Here is a 15000-nt window from a genome sequence, read left to right on the forward strand (position 1 = left end):
ATTAGTATGCAAGATGCCATGAATCCAAAGGCCTGCAGAATTTTTCTTGCAGGGAGTTGGGTCTTTGTTGCCATTATTTTGAAATATTGAAACAGCTGTCGTTGCTTGTCTGGCGTGAGATAAGCCATCTGGGCAGTTTTATTCAAGCTGGCACCCAGGAATATTATGTTTTGTGAGGGCACTAGTTTTGATTTCTTTTCGTTTACTGTGTACCCTAGGCAGCTTAGGTGTTTGACAAATGCCAGACGCTTTAATAGAATGACCTTGCTTTCTGCTTGAATAAGGCAGTCGTCCAGGTATGGGTATATTTGAATTCCTCTGTCTGCAGTATGCAATTACTGGTGCCAGGCATTATGTGAAGACCCTGGGCGCAGTAGATAAGCCAAAGGGCAGTGCAGAGAATTGATAATGCGTTGAACCTGCAATGAAGCGGAGGTATCTTCTGCAATTTTGTCTGATAGGGACATGCAGGTTAAGCCTCCTTGAGGTCCAAAGTGACTAGCCAAGCATTCTTGCCCAGCATGGGAAGCTGCTGCTGTAGTGTTAGCATCTTGAATTTTAAAGATCCAGAATGGGTCTCCATGCTTTGTCCTAGGGAGTCTTGAGTAAAATCATTGTCCTTGCTCCTGTGTAGGTACCTGTTGAATGGCTCTCATGTTCATGAGAGCTGTAATTTGATTTTGTGCCTCTGCCCATTGATTTGGTGGCAGGTTTGGCATTCCTTTGATCCTTGGTAAGGTATGAAACTGGAATCTGTATCCTTGAGAGACTGTTAGAACCCATTTGTCTTTTGTGATGATGTGCCAGTTGTCTGCAAAAAATGCTAGTTCTCCCAAGGAAGTTGCCAGGAGAGATTTGCTTGGTAGTTTGAGGATAGAGTCATTGTGTGTCTTCTGCTAGCTTGGGACCTGTCTTCTCCTTTCTGGGTAGCAGAACCCCCATTGGCGAGGTCTGTAAGGGCCCTGTGACTGACCTCTGCCCCTTGGGCATCTGTATTTGCCCCTCTGTGATCTGTCTGAAGCTGGAAAGGACCATTTTGTTGTTGGCCAATTTCTGCTGAAACGAGGGGGTTGTACCTGCAAAAAATCCTTGACCGTTTGCATAGACTTTGCCTTACCGTCCATTTTCTTTAAAACCTCTTCTGCTTTGACACCAAATAATATATCCTGCTGTAAAGGTGCATCCAATAATTTTGCTTTAACATGGTCAGGGAGGGTTTGTTTTTTTAACCAAGCATGTCTACGTATGAGAGCCAGTAACAACTGCTCTACAAGAAGCTTCCAATGAATCAAATCCGCATTGTAAAGTATGTTTGCCCACCTGCTCAGCTGCATGCAACAGATCCTGCATTTCCTTGAATTCAGGCAGTACTGAATGTGTGCTCACTTTGTTTTAACTGAGACATTAGGAACTGTTGATATTTCAACATGTGAAACTAGCAATTTAATGCTCTCATAGCCAGAGTAGCTGAGGTGTATATTTTCTTTCCCAATCTATCTAGGGCTCTGGAATCCCTTTCAGAGGGCACAGGATTTTTAGCCATAGAAGCTTTTGCTCCCTTAGGACCCTGGGAAATTGTTTCTGGGTCAGCTACAGGGCTTTTATAAAGGAATTTATGTGAGTCAGGTACTCTCTGTAGTATCTGTCTGGTTTGGCTGGAGCAGGAGGAAGAGAGTCTGGATTTAAACTAGACTCCAAGAAACATCATCCACAATACCTAGAACAGGAGGGATAGCAAGAGGTCTGTGCTGGGGTAGTAAAATGAACTCTCGGAGCCTTTTCTTAGAATCTGAGTAATCCTGGCCTTCCCAGTGGAAATGTTCCCTCATGGTATGTAAAGTTTCCCCAAAGGAGTAGTCTTCAGGGGGAGATGCTGAGGAAGAGTCCACAGCATCAGAATCTTCGTAAGGCGGAAAAGTGTAATCCTGTTCCTCAGAAGAATCTGAGGAGAGAAACCTGGTCAGAGGATGCATAATCCTCCTCTTGTCTTGGTCTTTTATCAGGAGGGGGATGGGAACCCCTGATAAGGGTAATCAAATCTTCAGCCATCTTAAGCATCTGTTTCTTAGGCATGGGGCCTTGAACTGTAGACTGATGTACAGTTTTCTTTGGGTTTAAAGAAGTTTTAAGTTTAGCATAAAATTTAATGGCGAGTGTAGTCGGTCTGAAGACACCTGCTGCAACCGAAGGTGTTTGTTGCACCAGTGTCTAGTTCTGCTCCGGTGTCGGTAGATGGCTGCGTCGGCCTAGGAGACTCCGCAGCTGTCAGGGGTTCCAGCTCTGCAGTCGTTATGTGCTACGTAGGCGCCTCACTGAAAACCGGAGTACCGGCGACAGCCCCATCTGAGACCTCTGTCTGGCTTATTCCTAGGCTGCCTGTCCTTATCCTTGCATTTTTTATGAATGCCGGTAGTCGGCTGCTCCGACGGCATGATATAATTCAATTTACTACCAAAGTAATGCCGTGCAAAGTCAAAACGGCGTTTGATAGTTTATTAAGCCTAGTGCAAAACCGACAACCTGTGACGTCGTGGTCTGGGCCTAGGCAAGGAATAAAATAGGAATGGAAGTCCTTATGAGGTATTTGCTTCCCACAAGAAATGCAATTAACTTTTTCTGACATCGGACTGAGGCAAGAAAATGTTCCCCAATGGGCTACTTAGCTTTATTGAAGACTTCGGACTGAAATTCAACTCGAAAATCTCAGGTGTCGGCTGACCGGCACTTGCAAAGTGCTTCAGGTTCGGGCACCGCGCGGCAAGAAAGACTGAAGAAAATGGCGTTGGATGCCTCATACCCCTGGCGCACTGACGTCGGGGATGAAGCGACAGCAACCGATACTGGACCAAGACTTTGGAATTCGGTCCGACTACAGGACCGCCTAACGGCAGGATAACCCAAGTGTGAGGACTGCAGCAAGGTAACACGATTAACATCTTACTATGTTCGTGTTACACTGCTGCAGTCATCACACTTGGGTAGAATCCCAAAGCTAAGGTTGGGTGGCTGGTCTATAAGGAATTAGGATTGGCTATGAGGCCCTGCAGAACTGCAGTGGCAAATCCTGCTCTGGATTTAGAGTAGAGAGGCAGGTGGTAATGCTTGGTAAAGGTGTGCACTGAACTCCAAGTTGCAGCCTCCACAATTTCCTTGTTAGGTACTCCTCTGAGAAAGGCTGTTGAAGTGGCTGTTGCCCTAGTGGAATGTGGCCTAATGTTATTAGGGACTTATATGCCATGCTGTGTGTAGTAGTACCGAATACAGTGTCCTATCCATTTGGATATAGTTTGTTTTGAGATGGCCTTTCCCTGTGATCCTGCAGCATATGCTATTTTCCTGACAGCTTTTGTTTTGTCCAAGTAAAAGCGTAGCTGCCTGTGCATGTCCAAAGAAAGTACAGTTTTGTACCTACCATAAATGTAGATGTTCGAGGATCCACATTGCTGCAGTCCTAACTATTGGGTAGTCCGCTGTCCAGTCGGCCCGAATACCAGAGTATATGGCTGACGTCGGTCAGGGCGCATTAGACGGACGTCAATACGTCAGGGTACTAATGCGCATGACCGACGTCATATCCTCAGTCTTTTCTTGCCCCAGATGCCAGAAGACCCTAAAAAGACAAGGCCCAATATACCTGCACCAGAAATATGTACAATATATACAAAAATATATACAAAAATATCAGCATATAACCTCACCTACACAACCACCCCTAAACACAGAGGGAAGGAGGGAGGGTAATTGGACTGCAGCAATGTGGATCCTCGAACATCTACATTTATGGTAGGTACAAAACTGTACTATGTTCTTCGTTCCACATTGCTGCAGTCCTAACTATTGGGTAGAATCCCAAAGCAGAGGTAAGGGAGGCTGGCAAATCATAAAGAAGCAGGAGCTGACAACATGCCTTGCAAAATAGCTGTGGCAAAACCAGCCCTAGACTTAGAGTAGAGAGGAAGGTGATAATGCTTAGAGAAAGTATGCACTGAACTCCAAGTAGCTGCCTCCAAAATGTCCTTAGTTGCCATCCCCCTTAGAAATGCTGTTGAAGTGGCAGTAGCCCTAGTGGAATGAGGTCTAATCCCAGCTGGAATCTCCTTGCCATGATGGGAATAACAAAATGCAATGCAAAACCCAATCCACCTAGAAATAGTTTGTTTTGACACAGGCTTGCCCTGCGAACTCAAAGCAAAAGAAACAAACAACTGCTGAGACTGCCTAAAATCCTTAGTCCTGCTTAAATAATAGCAATTGCCTATGTACATCTAAAGTGTGCAAAATCTTTTCCCCTTTATTTTGGGGGTCTGCATAAAAGTAGGCAAATGAATAGTTTGGTTTAAAGCCACACTAGAAACCACCTTAGGCATAAAGGAAGGATTAGTGCGTAATGATACCCTATCCTTATGGAAAATCAAAAGGGCTCTACTGCCATAAGGGCCTGCAACTCAGACACCCTTCTTGCAGAAGTAATAGCCAACAGAAAAGCAGTCTTCCATGACAAGTATTTCAATTCAGCAGTAGCCGCAGGCTCAAAAGGTTGTAGAGTAAGTTTTTCCAACACAAAATTGAGATCCCAAGCAGGAGTAGGAGCTCACGTGGGGTCTTATATTCTTTGCCCCTCTAAGAAACTGCTTGAACAAAGGATGCGAAAACAATGGTGGGTCACAATCATAGTGAGCTGAAATTGCTGCAGCATGAATCTTAATGGAAGAGAAGGACAAACCTTTGTCCAATAACTCAGTAAGATATTGAAGAGCCACATTCAAATTAGGCTCAGAAATCTCCAAATTCTTTGCTGTACTCCAAAATAAAAACCTCTTCCATTTTTCTGCGTACACTTTCCTTGTACTAGGTCTTCTAGCTTCCATAATCACATTTAAAACTTGTTGAGGAAGTTGAGACCTGCTGTGTTTCAACACAGAATATGCCAGGCTGTTAGATGAGTTTGAAGCTTGACATTGAGCAGATGACCGTCCCTCTGAGACAATAGGTGTGGAATCAAGGGTAAAGGCCATGGAGGCTTCCTTACCAGACTCCTTAGTAGTGGGTACCAGTGCTGCCGAGGCCAATCTGGAGCTATTAAAATCATCCTTGGCTTGTCTTGTCTGACCTTTAAGAGCACCTTTGGAAGAAGAGGCAGAGGTGGAAAGGCATACACATGAAGATTTTTCCAACTGAAAGAAAGAGCATCCACTTTCCAAGCTGTGTGATGAAACCCCTTTGTGCAAAACTTTGGCAGCTGGTGGTTTAGTGGAGAAGCGAACAGATCTATGTCTGGAGTTCCCCATGACACTGTCAATTTCTGAAATACATGAAGATCCAGTTTCCACTGTGGGGACCCATGATTTGTCTGCTTAACACATCTGCTAAGGAGTTCTGTGCTCGGCAGAAACCTTGCCTGAAGAGTTAGTTGCAAGCTGAGCAGCCTCCCATAAAATCATTGCTTGCCTGCATAGAGGATAAGAATGTGTTCCCCCTTGTTTGTTGATGTACCACATGACAGTTGTGTTGTCTGTTAGAATCAACACCTGCCCTGGAAGAAGTAACTCCTTGAAAGCCATTAATGCAAACTGGACTGCTAACATCTCCTTCATGTTGATATGTAGATGCTGTAGTCTGGCAGGCCACTTGTCTTGTATCCACTTTCCATGTAGATGAGCTCCCCAAGCAATGTCCGAGGCATCTGTCGTTAAAATCTGACTCTCCTCTGGCCGGGTCACAGAGAGTCCCTTGTTTAGGTGACATTCCTGAGCCCACCACAAAATTCTTTTTGAAGGCAAGGTATTATTTGAATGACAGTGCCCAAATCCTGGCAGTGCTGTGTCCATACATTTTTGAGATACCATTGCAGCTTCCTCATATGCAGTTTGGCATTGGGAAGCACCAGAATACAAGATGCCATGAACCCTAATGCTTGAAGGACTGTCCTTGCAGTCAGCACGGACTGATGAGATAGTTGATGGAAGTAAAGGGATAGACTCTTTTGTTTGTCCGGGGTTAAAAGGCCATCTGGGCTGCTGTATTCAGTCTCACACCCAGAAAGCACATGTCTTGAGAGGGTACTAGACTGGACTTTATTTCGTTCCCAGAATACCCTAGGCATCTTAGCACTGCTATAACATATTCCAGATGCTGTAGAAGGTTTTCCTTTTCTTGAGCCAGAATCAGGCAGTCGTCCAAGTAAGGATAGATCTGAATTCCCTGTAGCCTGAAGTAAGCTATCACTGGAGCCAGAACCTTTGTGAATACTCTGGGCAGTAGATAAGCCAAAGGGCAATGCAGAGAACTGATAATGAGAATTTCCAGCTCGAAACCGCAGATACTTCCTGCAACTTAGCCTTATAGGCACATGAAGGTAAGCTTCCTTGAGATCTAAAGTTACCATCCAGTGATCTTTGCCCAGCAGAGGTAAAAGCTGTTGTAACGTCAACATCTTGAACTTGGGAATGTCCAGATAAGTGTTGGAGAGATAAATCCAAAATTGGTCTCCACGTGTTCCCCTTCTTTGGTACTAGGAACAGGCGAGAATAAAATCCTAGGCCCTTTTCTGATACAGGGACTGGCTGAATGGCCCCCATCTGGAGTAACTGAGAAATCTGTTTGTGAGCCTCTTTTCGTTGTGGAGGAGGAACGTCTGGCATGCCTTTGAAAGGGGGCAATGTATGGAAATAAAACCTGTAACCGTGGTGAATGATATCCAACACCCATCTGTCTTGAGTAATAAAATCCCAATTTTCTTTGAAAAGAGACAGTCTTCCTCCCAAAGGAGCTGCCAGACGAGAATCTACTGGCAGCTGAAAAGGCAGGTCATTGGGTCTGTTTACGAAAGGACTGACCCCTGCCCTCACCAGAAGTCTGAGCAGGTGAACTCCCTGTTCTAGGCCTAAAAGAACCTTGAGCTCTGCCCCTACCACGTCTAGACCTACCCCTAGACTGGGAATCATAAGCAGGATATGTCCACCCCTTAGCAGGCCAATTTCTACTAAACTTGGTGGCTGCACCTGCAAAAATCTTTAACAGTTTGCATAGACTTAGCTTTGTCCTCCATTTTCTTTAAAACTGCTTCCACAGTGAACCAAACACCACATCAGACTGTAAAGGAGCATCCAAAATCCTTGTCTTAACATGCTCAGCTAAATTCTGATCCCTCAACCAGGCATGCCTGCGAAGAACAGAACTAGTGGCAGCCACCCTCAAGGAGGCCTGTACAGCATCAAAACCACATTGCAAAGAATGCTTACCCACTTGTTCAGACACATGAACTAAATCCAGCAACTCTTTACACTCAATACCTTCCGCCAAAGCATCCACCTTAGCTTTCAATTGTGAAAGGAGATAAGTTTGATATTTTAGCATGTGAAACTGACAATTCAACGCTCTCATGGCTAGAGTGGAAGAAGTATACACTTTCTTTCCCCACCTATCCAAAGCCCTTGCCTCTTTATCAGTGGGAACAGGATTTTTTAACCACAGAGGCCTTAACACCTTTAGGCCCTTGAGAAACAGTTTCTGGGTCCGCCCTAGGACTCTTAAACAAATACTTATGAGCTTCGGGCACCCTATAGTACCTATCAGGTTTAACAGGAGCAGGAGGCAAAGAGTCAGGGTTCAGGGAAGCCTCTGCAAAAACATCTTCCACCACATTCAACACAGGAGGTATAGCTAAGGGCCTATGCTGGGGTAAAAACAAGAATTCCCTAAGCCTTTTCCTGGAATCAGAGTAATCCTGGCCTTCCCATTTAAAGTGCTCCCTCATGGAATGCAGAGTCTCTGAAAATGAGAAATCCTCAGGAGGAGAAGCTGTAGGAGTGGAATCATCCATATCAGAATCAGAATAAGGAGGATACTCTTGCAAATCTTCCGCAGAAGACTCAGAAGCCTCTGAACACTGTTCAAAACTATCAAACTCAGGTTCCACCCTAGGCCTCTTATCAGGAGGGGGCATAGAACCTCTAATCATAGTAATCAAATCTTCTGCCATTTTAAGCATATGTTTCTTAGGCACAGAACCTGAAGTGCTAGGAGAAGCCCCCACTGAAGCTAAAGTTGGCCTACCTCTCAAAGAAGTTTTGGAAACAGAAGGAGAGGCTCTAACTCCCTTGGGAAGAGAGGGAAGAACAGTTACCTGAGAAGCCCCCTCAGCCTGGCCTACCTCCTGAGAAGGCACATCCTGTAACAGTAAAGTCTCTGCCTGAGACTCCAAAGAAACTCCTGGCAAAACCTCTGGCTCCACTGAGCCTTCTAAAGAACTGACGTCCGGGACTGTCGGTTCATCAACCCTAGGCTTCACTGTTTTGTCCTTGCGCTTCTTGGACGAAGCGGGCGCCGGAGCATCCGACGGCATTTTATAATTGCAACGCTTCCCAAACACTAACCTGGCACAGTCTAACCTTCTCTTAATAGTGCGTTTGTTAAACCTAGCACAAGAGCGGCATCCAACAACGTCGTGCTCAGGCCTAAACAAGGTATACACAAGGTATGGTAATCCCTATGAGGTATCTGTTTCCCACAAGAAATACAGTTATTCACTTTTTCTGACATCCGGTAAATACTGAGGCAAGAAAAACCAAAATGTTCCCAACGGGTACTTAGCCAACTCTGATTCGGTCTGAAACTCCGACTTCAGAAAATTTCAGAACGCCAACCTGCACTCGCAAAACTGCTTCTGCATCGGACCATGCGGCAAAAAAGACTGAGGATATGACGTCGGTCATGCGCATTAGTACCCTGACGTATTGACGTCAGTCTAATGCGCCCTGACCGACGTCAGCCATATACTCTGGTATTCGGGCCGACTGGACAGCGGACTACCCAATAGTTAGGACTGCAGCAATGTGGAACGAAGAACATTGCAGAAGTCTCTCCCCTTTATTCTGGGGGTTTGGATAAAAAGTTGGCAAAATGGATGGTTTGGTTAAGAGCCACACTAGATACCACCTTTGGCTTTGGCATAAAAGGTAGTGTTTGTCCTTAAAGATGCCCTGTCCTGATGAAAAATTATAAAAGGTTCCACTTCCATTAATGCTTGTAGCTCTGAGACTCTTCGTGCTGAAGTTACTGCCAGGAGCAGAGCTGTTTTCCATGATAATTTTAGATCAGCTATATTGGCTGGCTCAAAAGGTGGTAGGGTCAGTTTTTCCAAAATGAAATTGAGGTCCCAAGTTGGTGCTCTCAGAGGCGGTCTTATGTTTTTAGCCCCTCTGAGGTACTGCTTTAGCAAGGGATGAGAGAATAAAGGAGGATCAGTGTTGTAATGTGCTGAAATGGCAGAGGAGTGGATCTTAATTGATGAAAAGGATAGGCCTCTGTCCAGCATCTCAGTTAAGTAATGTAAAATCTGAGGAATGTTTGGAACAAGAGGGTCAAGGCTTTGAGCCTGGTTCCAGGCGCAGAATCTCTTCCATTTTTCTGAGTAAGCTTTCCTGGTGCTAGGCCTCCGGGCCTCCAAAATGACCTCCATAACAGCTATAGAGAGAGGTGTCGCCTGTTTGACTAAAGTATCTGCCATGCAGCCAGGTTTAGGGTTTTGAGCCGACCGTGCAGGATCCTATTGTTTTGTTGAGTCAGGCGTGGAATTTGGGGCAAAATCCATGGTGGGCCCTGAGCCAAGTTCCTTAAGATAAGGTACCAGTGCTGGCGTGGCCAGTCGAGCAATCAGGATCTGTGTTTTTTTTCTTGTCATGCTTTTAGGAGTACCTTTGAAAGGAGAGGTAGTGGAGGGAAGGCATACAATTTTAGGTTTTTCCAGCTGAACTGAAGAGCATCCAATTTCCATGCTTGTTTGTGATGTGTCCTTGTGCAGAATTTCTGTAGCTGGCAATTAAGTAGGGAGGCAAAAAGATCTAAGTCTGGGCATCCCCATTTTTGCATTATGCTGAAGATCTGTAGATACAATTTCCATTCATGAGGGTCCATGATATTTCTGCTTAGGTCGTCTGCCTGAGTATTTTTCTTTCCTAGCAGGAATTGTGCTTGCAGGTTAACTTGGTACGTTAGAGCTGTACACAAGGTCATGGGCTTGCCTGCATAGGGGATAAGAATGAGTGCCCCCTTGCTTGTTTATGTACATTACTGTGGTGTCTGTCTTTAGTAATAGTTGTCCTGGATGTAGAAGGTCCTTGAAAGCTGTCAGGGCATTTTGAACAGTCAACATCTCTTTGATTGACGTGAAGATGCATCTGGTCTGTGGTACACTTGCCCTGAATGCATGTTCCTGCCATGTGGGCTCCACAGGCGTAATCAGAGCCATCTGTTAGAGTTTGCTTGGCTGTGGGTTGGGTAAAAGGCTGACCCTTGTTTAGGTGACATGCCTGTGCCCACCATCGAAACTCCTGTTGTAGGCAGGGAATCATTGGTATTACTGCTTCTAAACTGTGTGTTGAGTCCAAACACTTTTTAGGTACCATTGTAATTTCCTTATATGCAGTCTGGCATACGGTATTAGTAGTATGCAGGATGCCATGAATCCCAGGGCCTGCAGAATTTTTCTTGCAGGGAGATTGGACTTTTTTGCTAGTAATTGAAAATATCGAGTTAGTTGAACTTGTCTGGCGTGAGGTAAGCCATCTGGGCCGCTATATTTAAGCTGGCACCCAGGAATGTAATCTGTTGTGATGGTACTAGTTTTGACTTCTTTTCATTTACTGTGTACCCAAGAGAAATTAGCAACTTTTTCAGAAACGCCAGATGCTGTAGAAGAATGTCCTTTGTCTCTGCTTGAATGAGGCAGTCGCCCAGGTATGGATATATTTGAAATCCGTTTTGTCTGCAAAATGCAATTACTGGTGCCAGGCACTTTGTGAAGACCCTGGGTGCAGTAGATAAGCCAAAGGGCAGTGCAGAGAATTGGTAGTGCATTGTACCAGCTTTGAATCTGCAGTATCTTCTGCAATTTTGTCTGATAGGGACATGCAGGTATGCCTATGAGGTACAGAGTAACAAGCCAAGCCTTCTTGCCCAGCATGGGTAGAAGCTGCTGTAATGTCAACATTTTGAATTTCGGAATATCCAGGTAAGTATTCAGAATACAAAGGTCTAGTATGGGCCTCCATGCTTTGTCCTTTTTGGGGACCAGGAAGAGTCTTGAGTAAAATCCGTGTCCTTGTTCCTGTTGTGGTACTTTTTGAATAGCTCTCATGTCCATGAGGGATCAAATTTGTTTTTGTGCCTCTGCCCATTGATTTTGTGGCAGGTCTGGCATTCCTTTTAGTTTTGGTAAAGTATGAAAGTGGAATCTGTAACCTTGAAACAATATTCGGAACCCATTTGTCTTGGGTGATTGTTTGCCAGTTTTGACAGAAAAAGTGCTAGTTTTCCCCCTAAGGGGGCTTCCAAAAGGGACATGCTTGGCGTACGAAGAGGAAAATCATTGTGACAGTTTCCTGTAAGGTTGAGACTTGTCCTCACCTCCTTTTGGGGTTGAGGTGCCCCACTGTCGTCTGTTTGAGCCTTGGGGCTGAGATCTGCCTCTTGGGCGTCTATCTGCCTCTCTGTGGCCTGTCTGACACTGGAAAGGACCAATTCTTTGTTGGCCAATTTCTACTAAACAGAGGTGGCTGTACCTGTAAGAAATCCTTGACTGCATAGATTTAGCTTTATCCTCCATTTTCTTTAACACCTCTTCTGCCTTAACACCAAACAAGGTATCATGCTGTAAAGGAGCATCCAATAATTTTGCCTTAACATGATCAGGTAAACTATGTTCTTTTAACCAAGCAGGTCTTCGAATCACAGAACCTGTAACTGCGGCTCTACAAGAGGCCTCTAAAGAATCAAAACCACATTGCAGAGTATGTTTTCCCACCTGTTCAACTGCATGCAATAAATCCTGCATTTCTTTACAATCAGGAGCTTCTGAGCTTGCAAGCATTTTCTGTTTTAACTGAGCCATTAAATATTGCTGGTACTTAAACATGTGAAACTGGCAATTTAAAGCTCTTACTGCTAAAGTTGCAGACGTGTATACTTTCCTCCCTCATCTATCCAATGCTCTGGAATCTCGGTCAGAGGGTACTGGATTTTTCGCAATGGAAGCCTTAACCCCTTTTGGACCCTGGGAAATAGTTTCTGGATCAGAAGGGTTTTTGTAAAGAAACTTTAGAGTCAGGGACTCAAATAACTACCTGGCTTGGCTAGAGCAGGGGGTAGAGTCAGGAGATAAGCTGGATTCACAGAATACATCATCCACAATTATCTAGCACAAGCGGAATAGCCAGGGACCTGTGCTGAGGCAATAAGAGGAAATCCCAGAGCCTTTTCTTGGATTCAGAGTAATCCTAACTTTCCCAAATGGAAATGTTCCCTCATGGAATGTAAAGTTTCCCCAAAAGAATAATCCTCAGGAGGAGAGGCTGAAGGGATAGATTCTTCAGCATCAGAGTCCTCATAGGGGGGTAGAGAGTATCCCCTGGAGAGGAAGAGGAAACGGAAACCTGATCAGAGGAGTCAGTCTGTATCCTGCCTAGGCCTTCTCAGGAGGGGGGTGGGAACCCCTGATTAGAGTAATGAGGTCTTCAGCCATTTTAAGCATCTGTTTCTTAGGCATGGAGGACTGTTCCAGGAGAATGCTGTACTTGTTTCTTTGTCTTTAATGGTACCTTTGTCTTGGCTGTTGATTTTATGGTAAGTTGTGAAGGTCTGAAAACACCCTCAGAAGCCGATGCCTGCTCAGCGGCTCCGGACCCCATCTGAGGGATTAGTTTCCGTAGGCCCAATACCTTGAGTTTCCAGAGGCCTAGATGTCTCCACGTGGGAGTCGGAAGCGGCCTGTGGCTCTGAGGTAGCGGGTGTCAGGGGCTGCGAAAGTGCCTCACAGAGAACCGGCGACTGGCCTAGAAGAGCTTTTAGTCTGTTTTGGACCTCGGATGCCCGTCTTTATCCTTGTCTTTGCATTTTTTCGGTATTGAGTTAAGTCTGCTGATCCGACGGCATAGTATAATTGAACCTTCGGCCAAAGTAGTTAAAGCAAAATCAAAACGTCTTTTTATACTGCGTTTGTTAAATCTAGCACAAAACAGCTAGTGATGTCATGATCAGGGCCTAGGCATGAAATACTCTAAGAGTGGAAGTCGTTATGAGGTATTTGCTTCCCACAAGAAATACAATTAACTTTTTCTGACATCGGTCTGAGGCAAGAAAAAGGTTTCCCCAACGGGGTACTTGGCTTTATTGAAGACTTCGGATCTGAAATTTGACTTCGAAAATCTCAGGAGTCGGCTGACCAGCACTTGCTAGCTGCTTCTGCTTCGGGCACCGCACAGCAAGAAAGACTGAAGAAAATGGCGTCTGATGCATACTATATACCCCTGGCGCACTGACGTCAGGGAAGAAGCAACAGCAACCGACGTCGGACCAAGACTTTGGAACTCTGGCCGACTGCAAGATAACCCAAGTGTGATGACTGCACCAGTGTAACACGATTAACATCTTTGTTAATCATGCCGACTGAGGGCTACCTGCAAGCAGATAACCCAAATATGACTGCAACAGTGAAACACGAAGATAAAGCATTTCAGGAATACCTTATTAGTGGACTGTGTCCAGGAACACATTCCTGTTAAAGCATCCATTCCTGGGACTGAGCCAGGGACCTGCTTAAGAAGTCTGCCACTAGATTCCAGCTGGAGAGAAAATACACTGCCTGAACTGTCATGTGGTAGTTTCTATATAGAACTTTGCTACACGGGTATCCTGCAGACAAGTTGAGCAGAAGGAACTCCAATCCAACCCACTGACCACCAGCTTATTTCTTTCCTGTAGTACACAAACTACTGCCACTCATCATTCTCATTAGCAGAAATTATAGGAAAAAAGCATATAGAATTTCCATTTTCTGCCATCAGACAAGAGATGAGCAGAGATTTAATTCAGACTAAATTCCTTCCTGAACTACACAGAGTGACAAATCGAGAAACACTCTTCCAGTACGGTTAACTTACTCAGTGCAGACAATCCTGTGGTGAACTCATATTTGGTAGGCTCTACAACTGTACATGCACTTCACTGTGTAGTAGGATACAGTACTACAGTTCAGTTCAGTTAAAGAATGCAGTAGACAGAGCACCACACAAAGGAGAGCATTTCGACTTTTACCGATAACCTGCCTATGTTTCTCCACAGATTCCTCTCTCAACTCAGACTTGTTCAGCTGAAGACTTGAAAGACCATCGGAAATTCTCCCAAACTCGATTCTATAACAACCTCATCTTCATGAAGACTAGCCAGCCAACTGGCCATTAATTTTTCACCTTATGTCTGACTAGGCACTGGATAAGCAGGTATGGAGGCAGTCTTCAGCCCAATCATTCCCCTTTACTAACCCCCAATATAAAGGGGGCAGCCAATCAGGACCATCACCCACATTGCCTTTGAAACTGTGCAAGCCCTCACTCACTTGCTACCAAAATGGGCACTTCTGTTAAGAACCTAGCCCAATCAGTAGGGAATAAAATATCTGTCACCATGCAGGATGACCTCTTTTCAATGCTTGAGTGCACTTCCACCTGCATGTTTAGCAGGCCTAATCACCCCATGGATTAGGTTTGATCCTGGCCTTTTCTGTGCTCCACATGCTTGTCAGCACTTTGAACCCAAACCACAACATCCTTCCCCAAGAGAGGAATTGGTAAATCACCCCAACCCAGCTCTGACAGCACTATCTGAACTCTGATAATTTTGGCTTTACTTGGAATTCGGAGCCTTTTCTTTTTTTTTTTTTTAAAGACTTAAAACTAAGGCACTCTTACTGTTTGTAAGAAATGGTGCCACTCAGTAAGACTAAGCTATAGCTTCATACAGCTGTATCACCGAGATACAAGAGGCATACTGCAATTCAGCTAAAGTATCAAAAAAAAACAATAACACTGCAGTTATCACTAGCAATGCAACCATAATGCAGTTGAAATCAGGGCTTACCATGCCACTATATGATCCCCCCCCCCCCCGAAGTCAACTTTAACTAAGAACACAGAGCACTTACCAGTACTTTCTTCTTTTTCTCAT

The 15000-nt window shown here is 44.8% G+C and overlaps 1 protein-coding gene across 1 annotated transcript in view; it reads right to left on the minus strand.

Annotated features, from left to right (window-relative positions):
- The window catches only part of RPL13A (ribosomal protein L13a), a 241291-nt gene that overhangs the window by 94768 nt on the left and 131523 nt on the right, over positions 1–15000 (minus strand). The window contains exon 7 of the mRNA XM_044060076.1: positions 14978–15000. This exon is cut by the window's right edge and continues 100 nt beyond it. Coding sequence (XP_043916011.1) covers positions 14978–15000 — 23 coding nt within the window. The remainder of the gene's footprint in view (positions 1–14977) is intronic.

Source organism: Protopterus annectens, chromosome 1.part2 (assembly GCF_019279795.1).
Source record: "Protopterus annectens isolate FY-2018-M chromosome 1.part2, PAN1.0, whole genome shotgun sequence".
Taxonomy (NCBI): Eukaryota; Metazoa; Chordata; order Ceratodontiformes; family Protopteridae; genus Protopterus; species Protopterus annectens.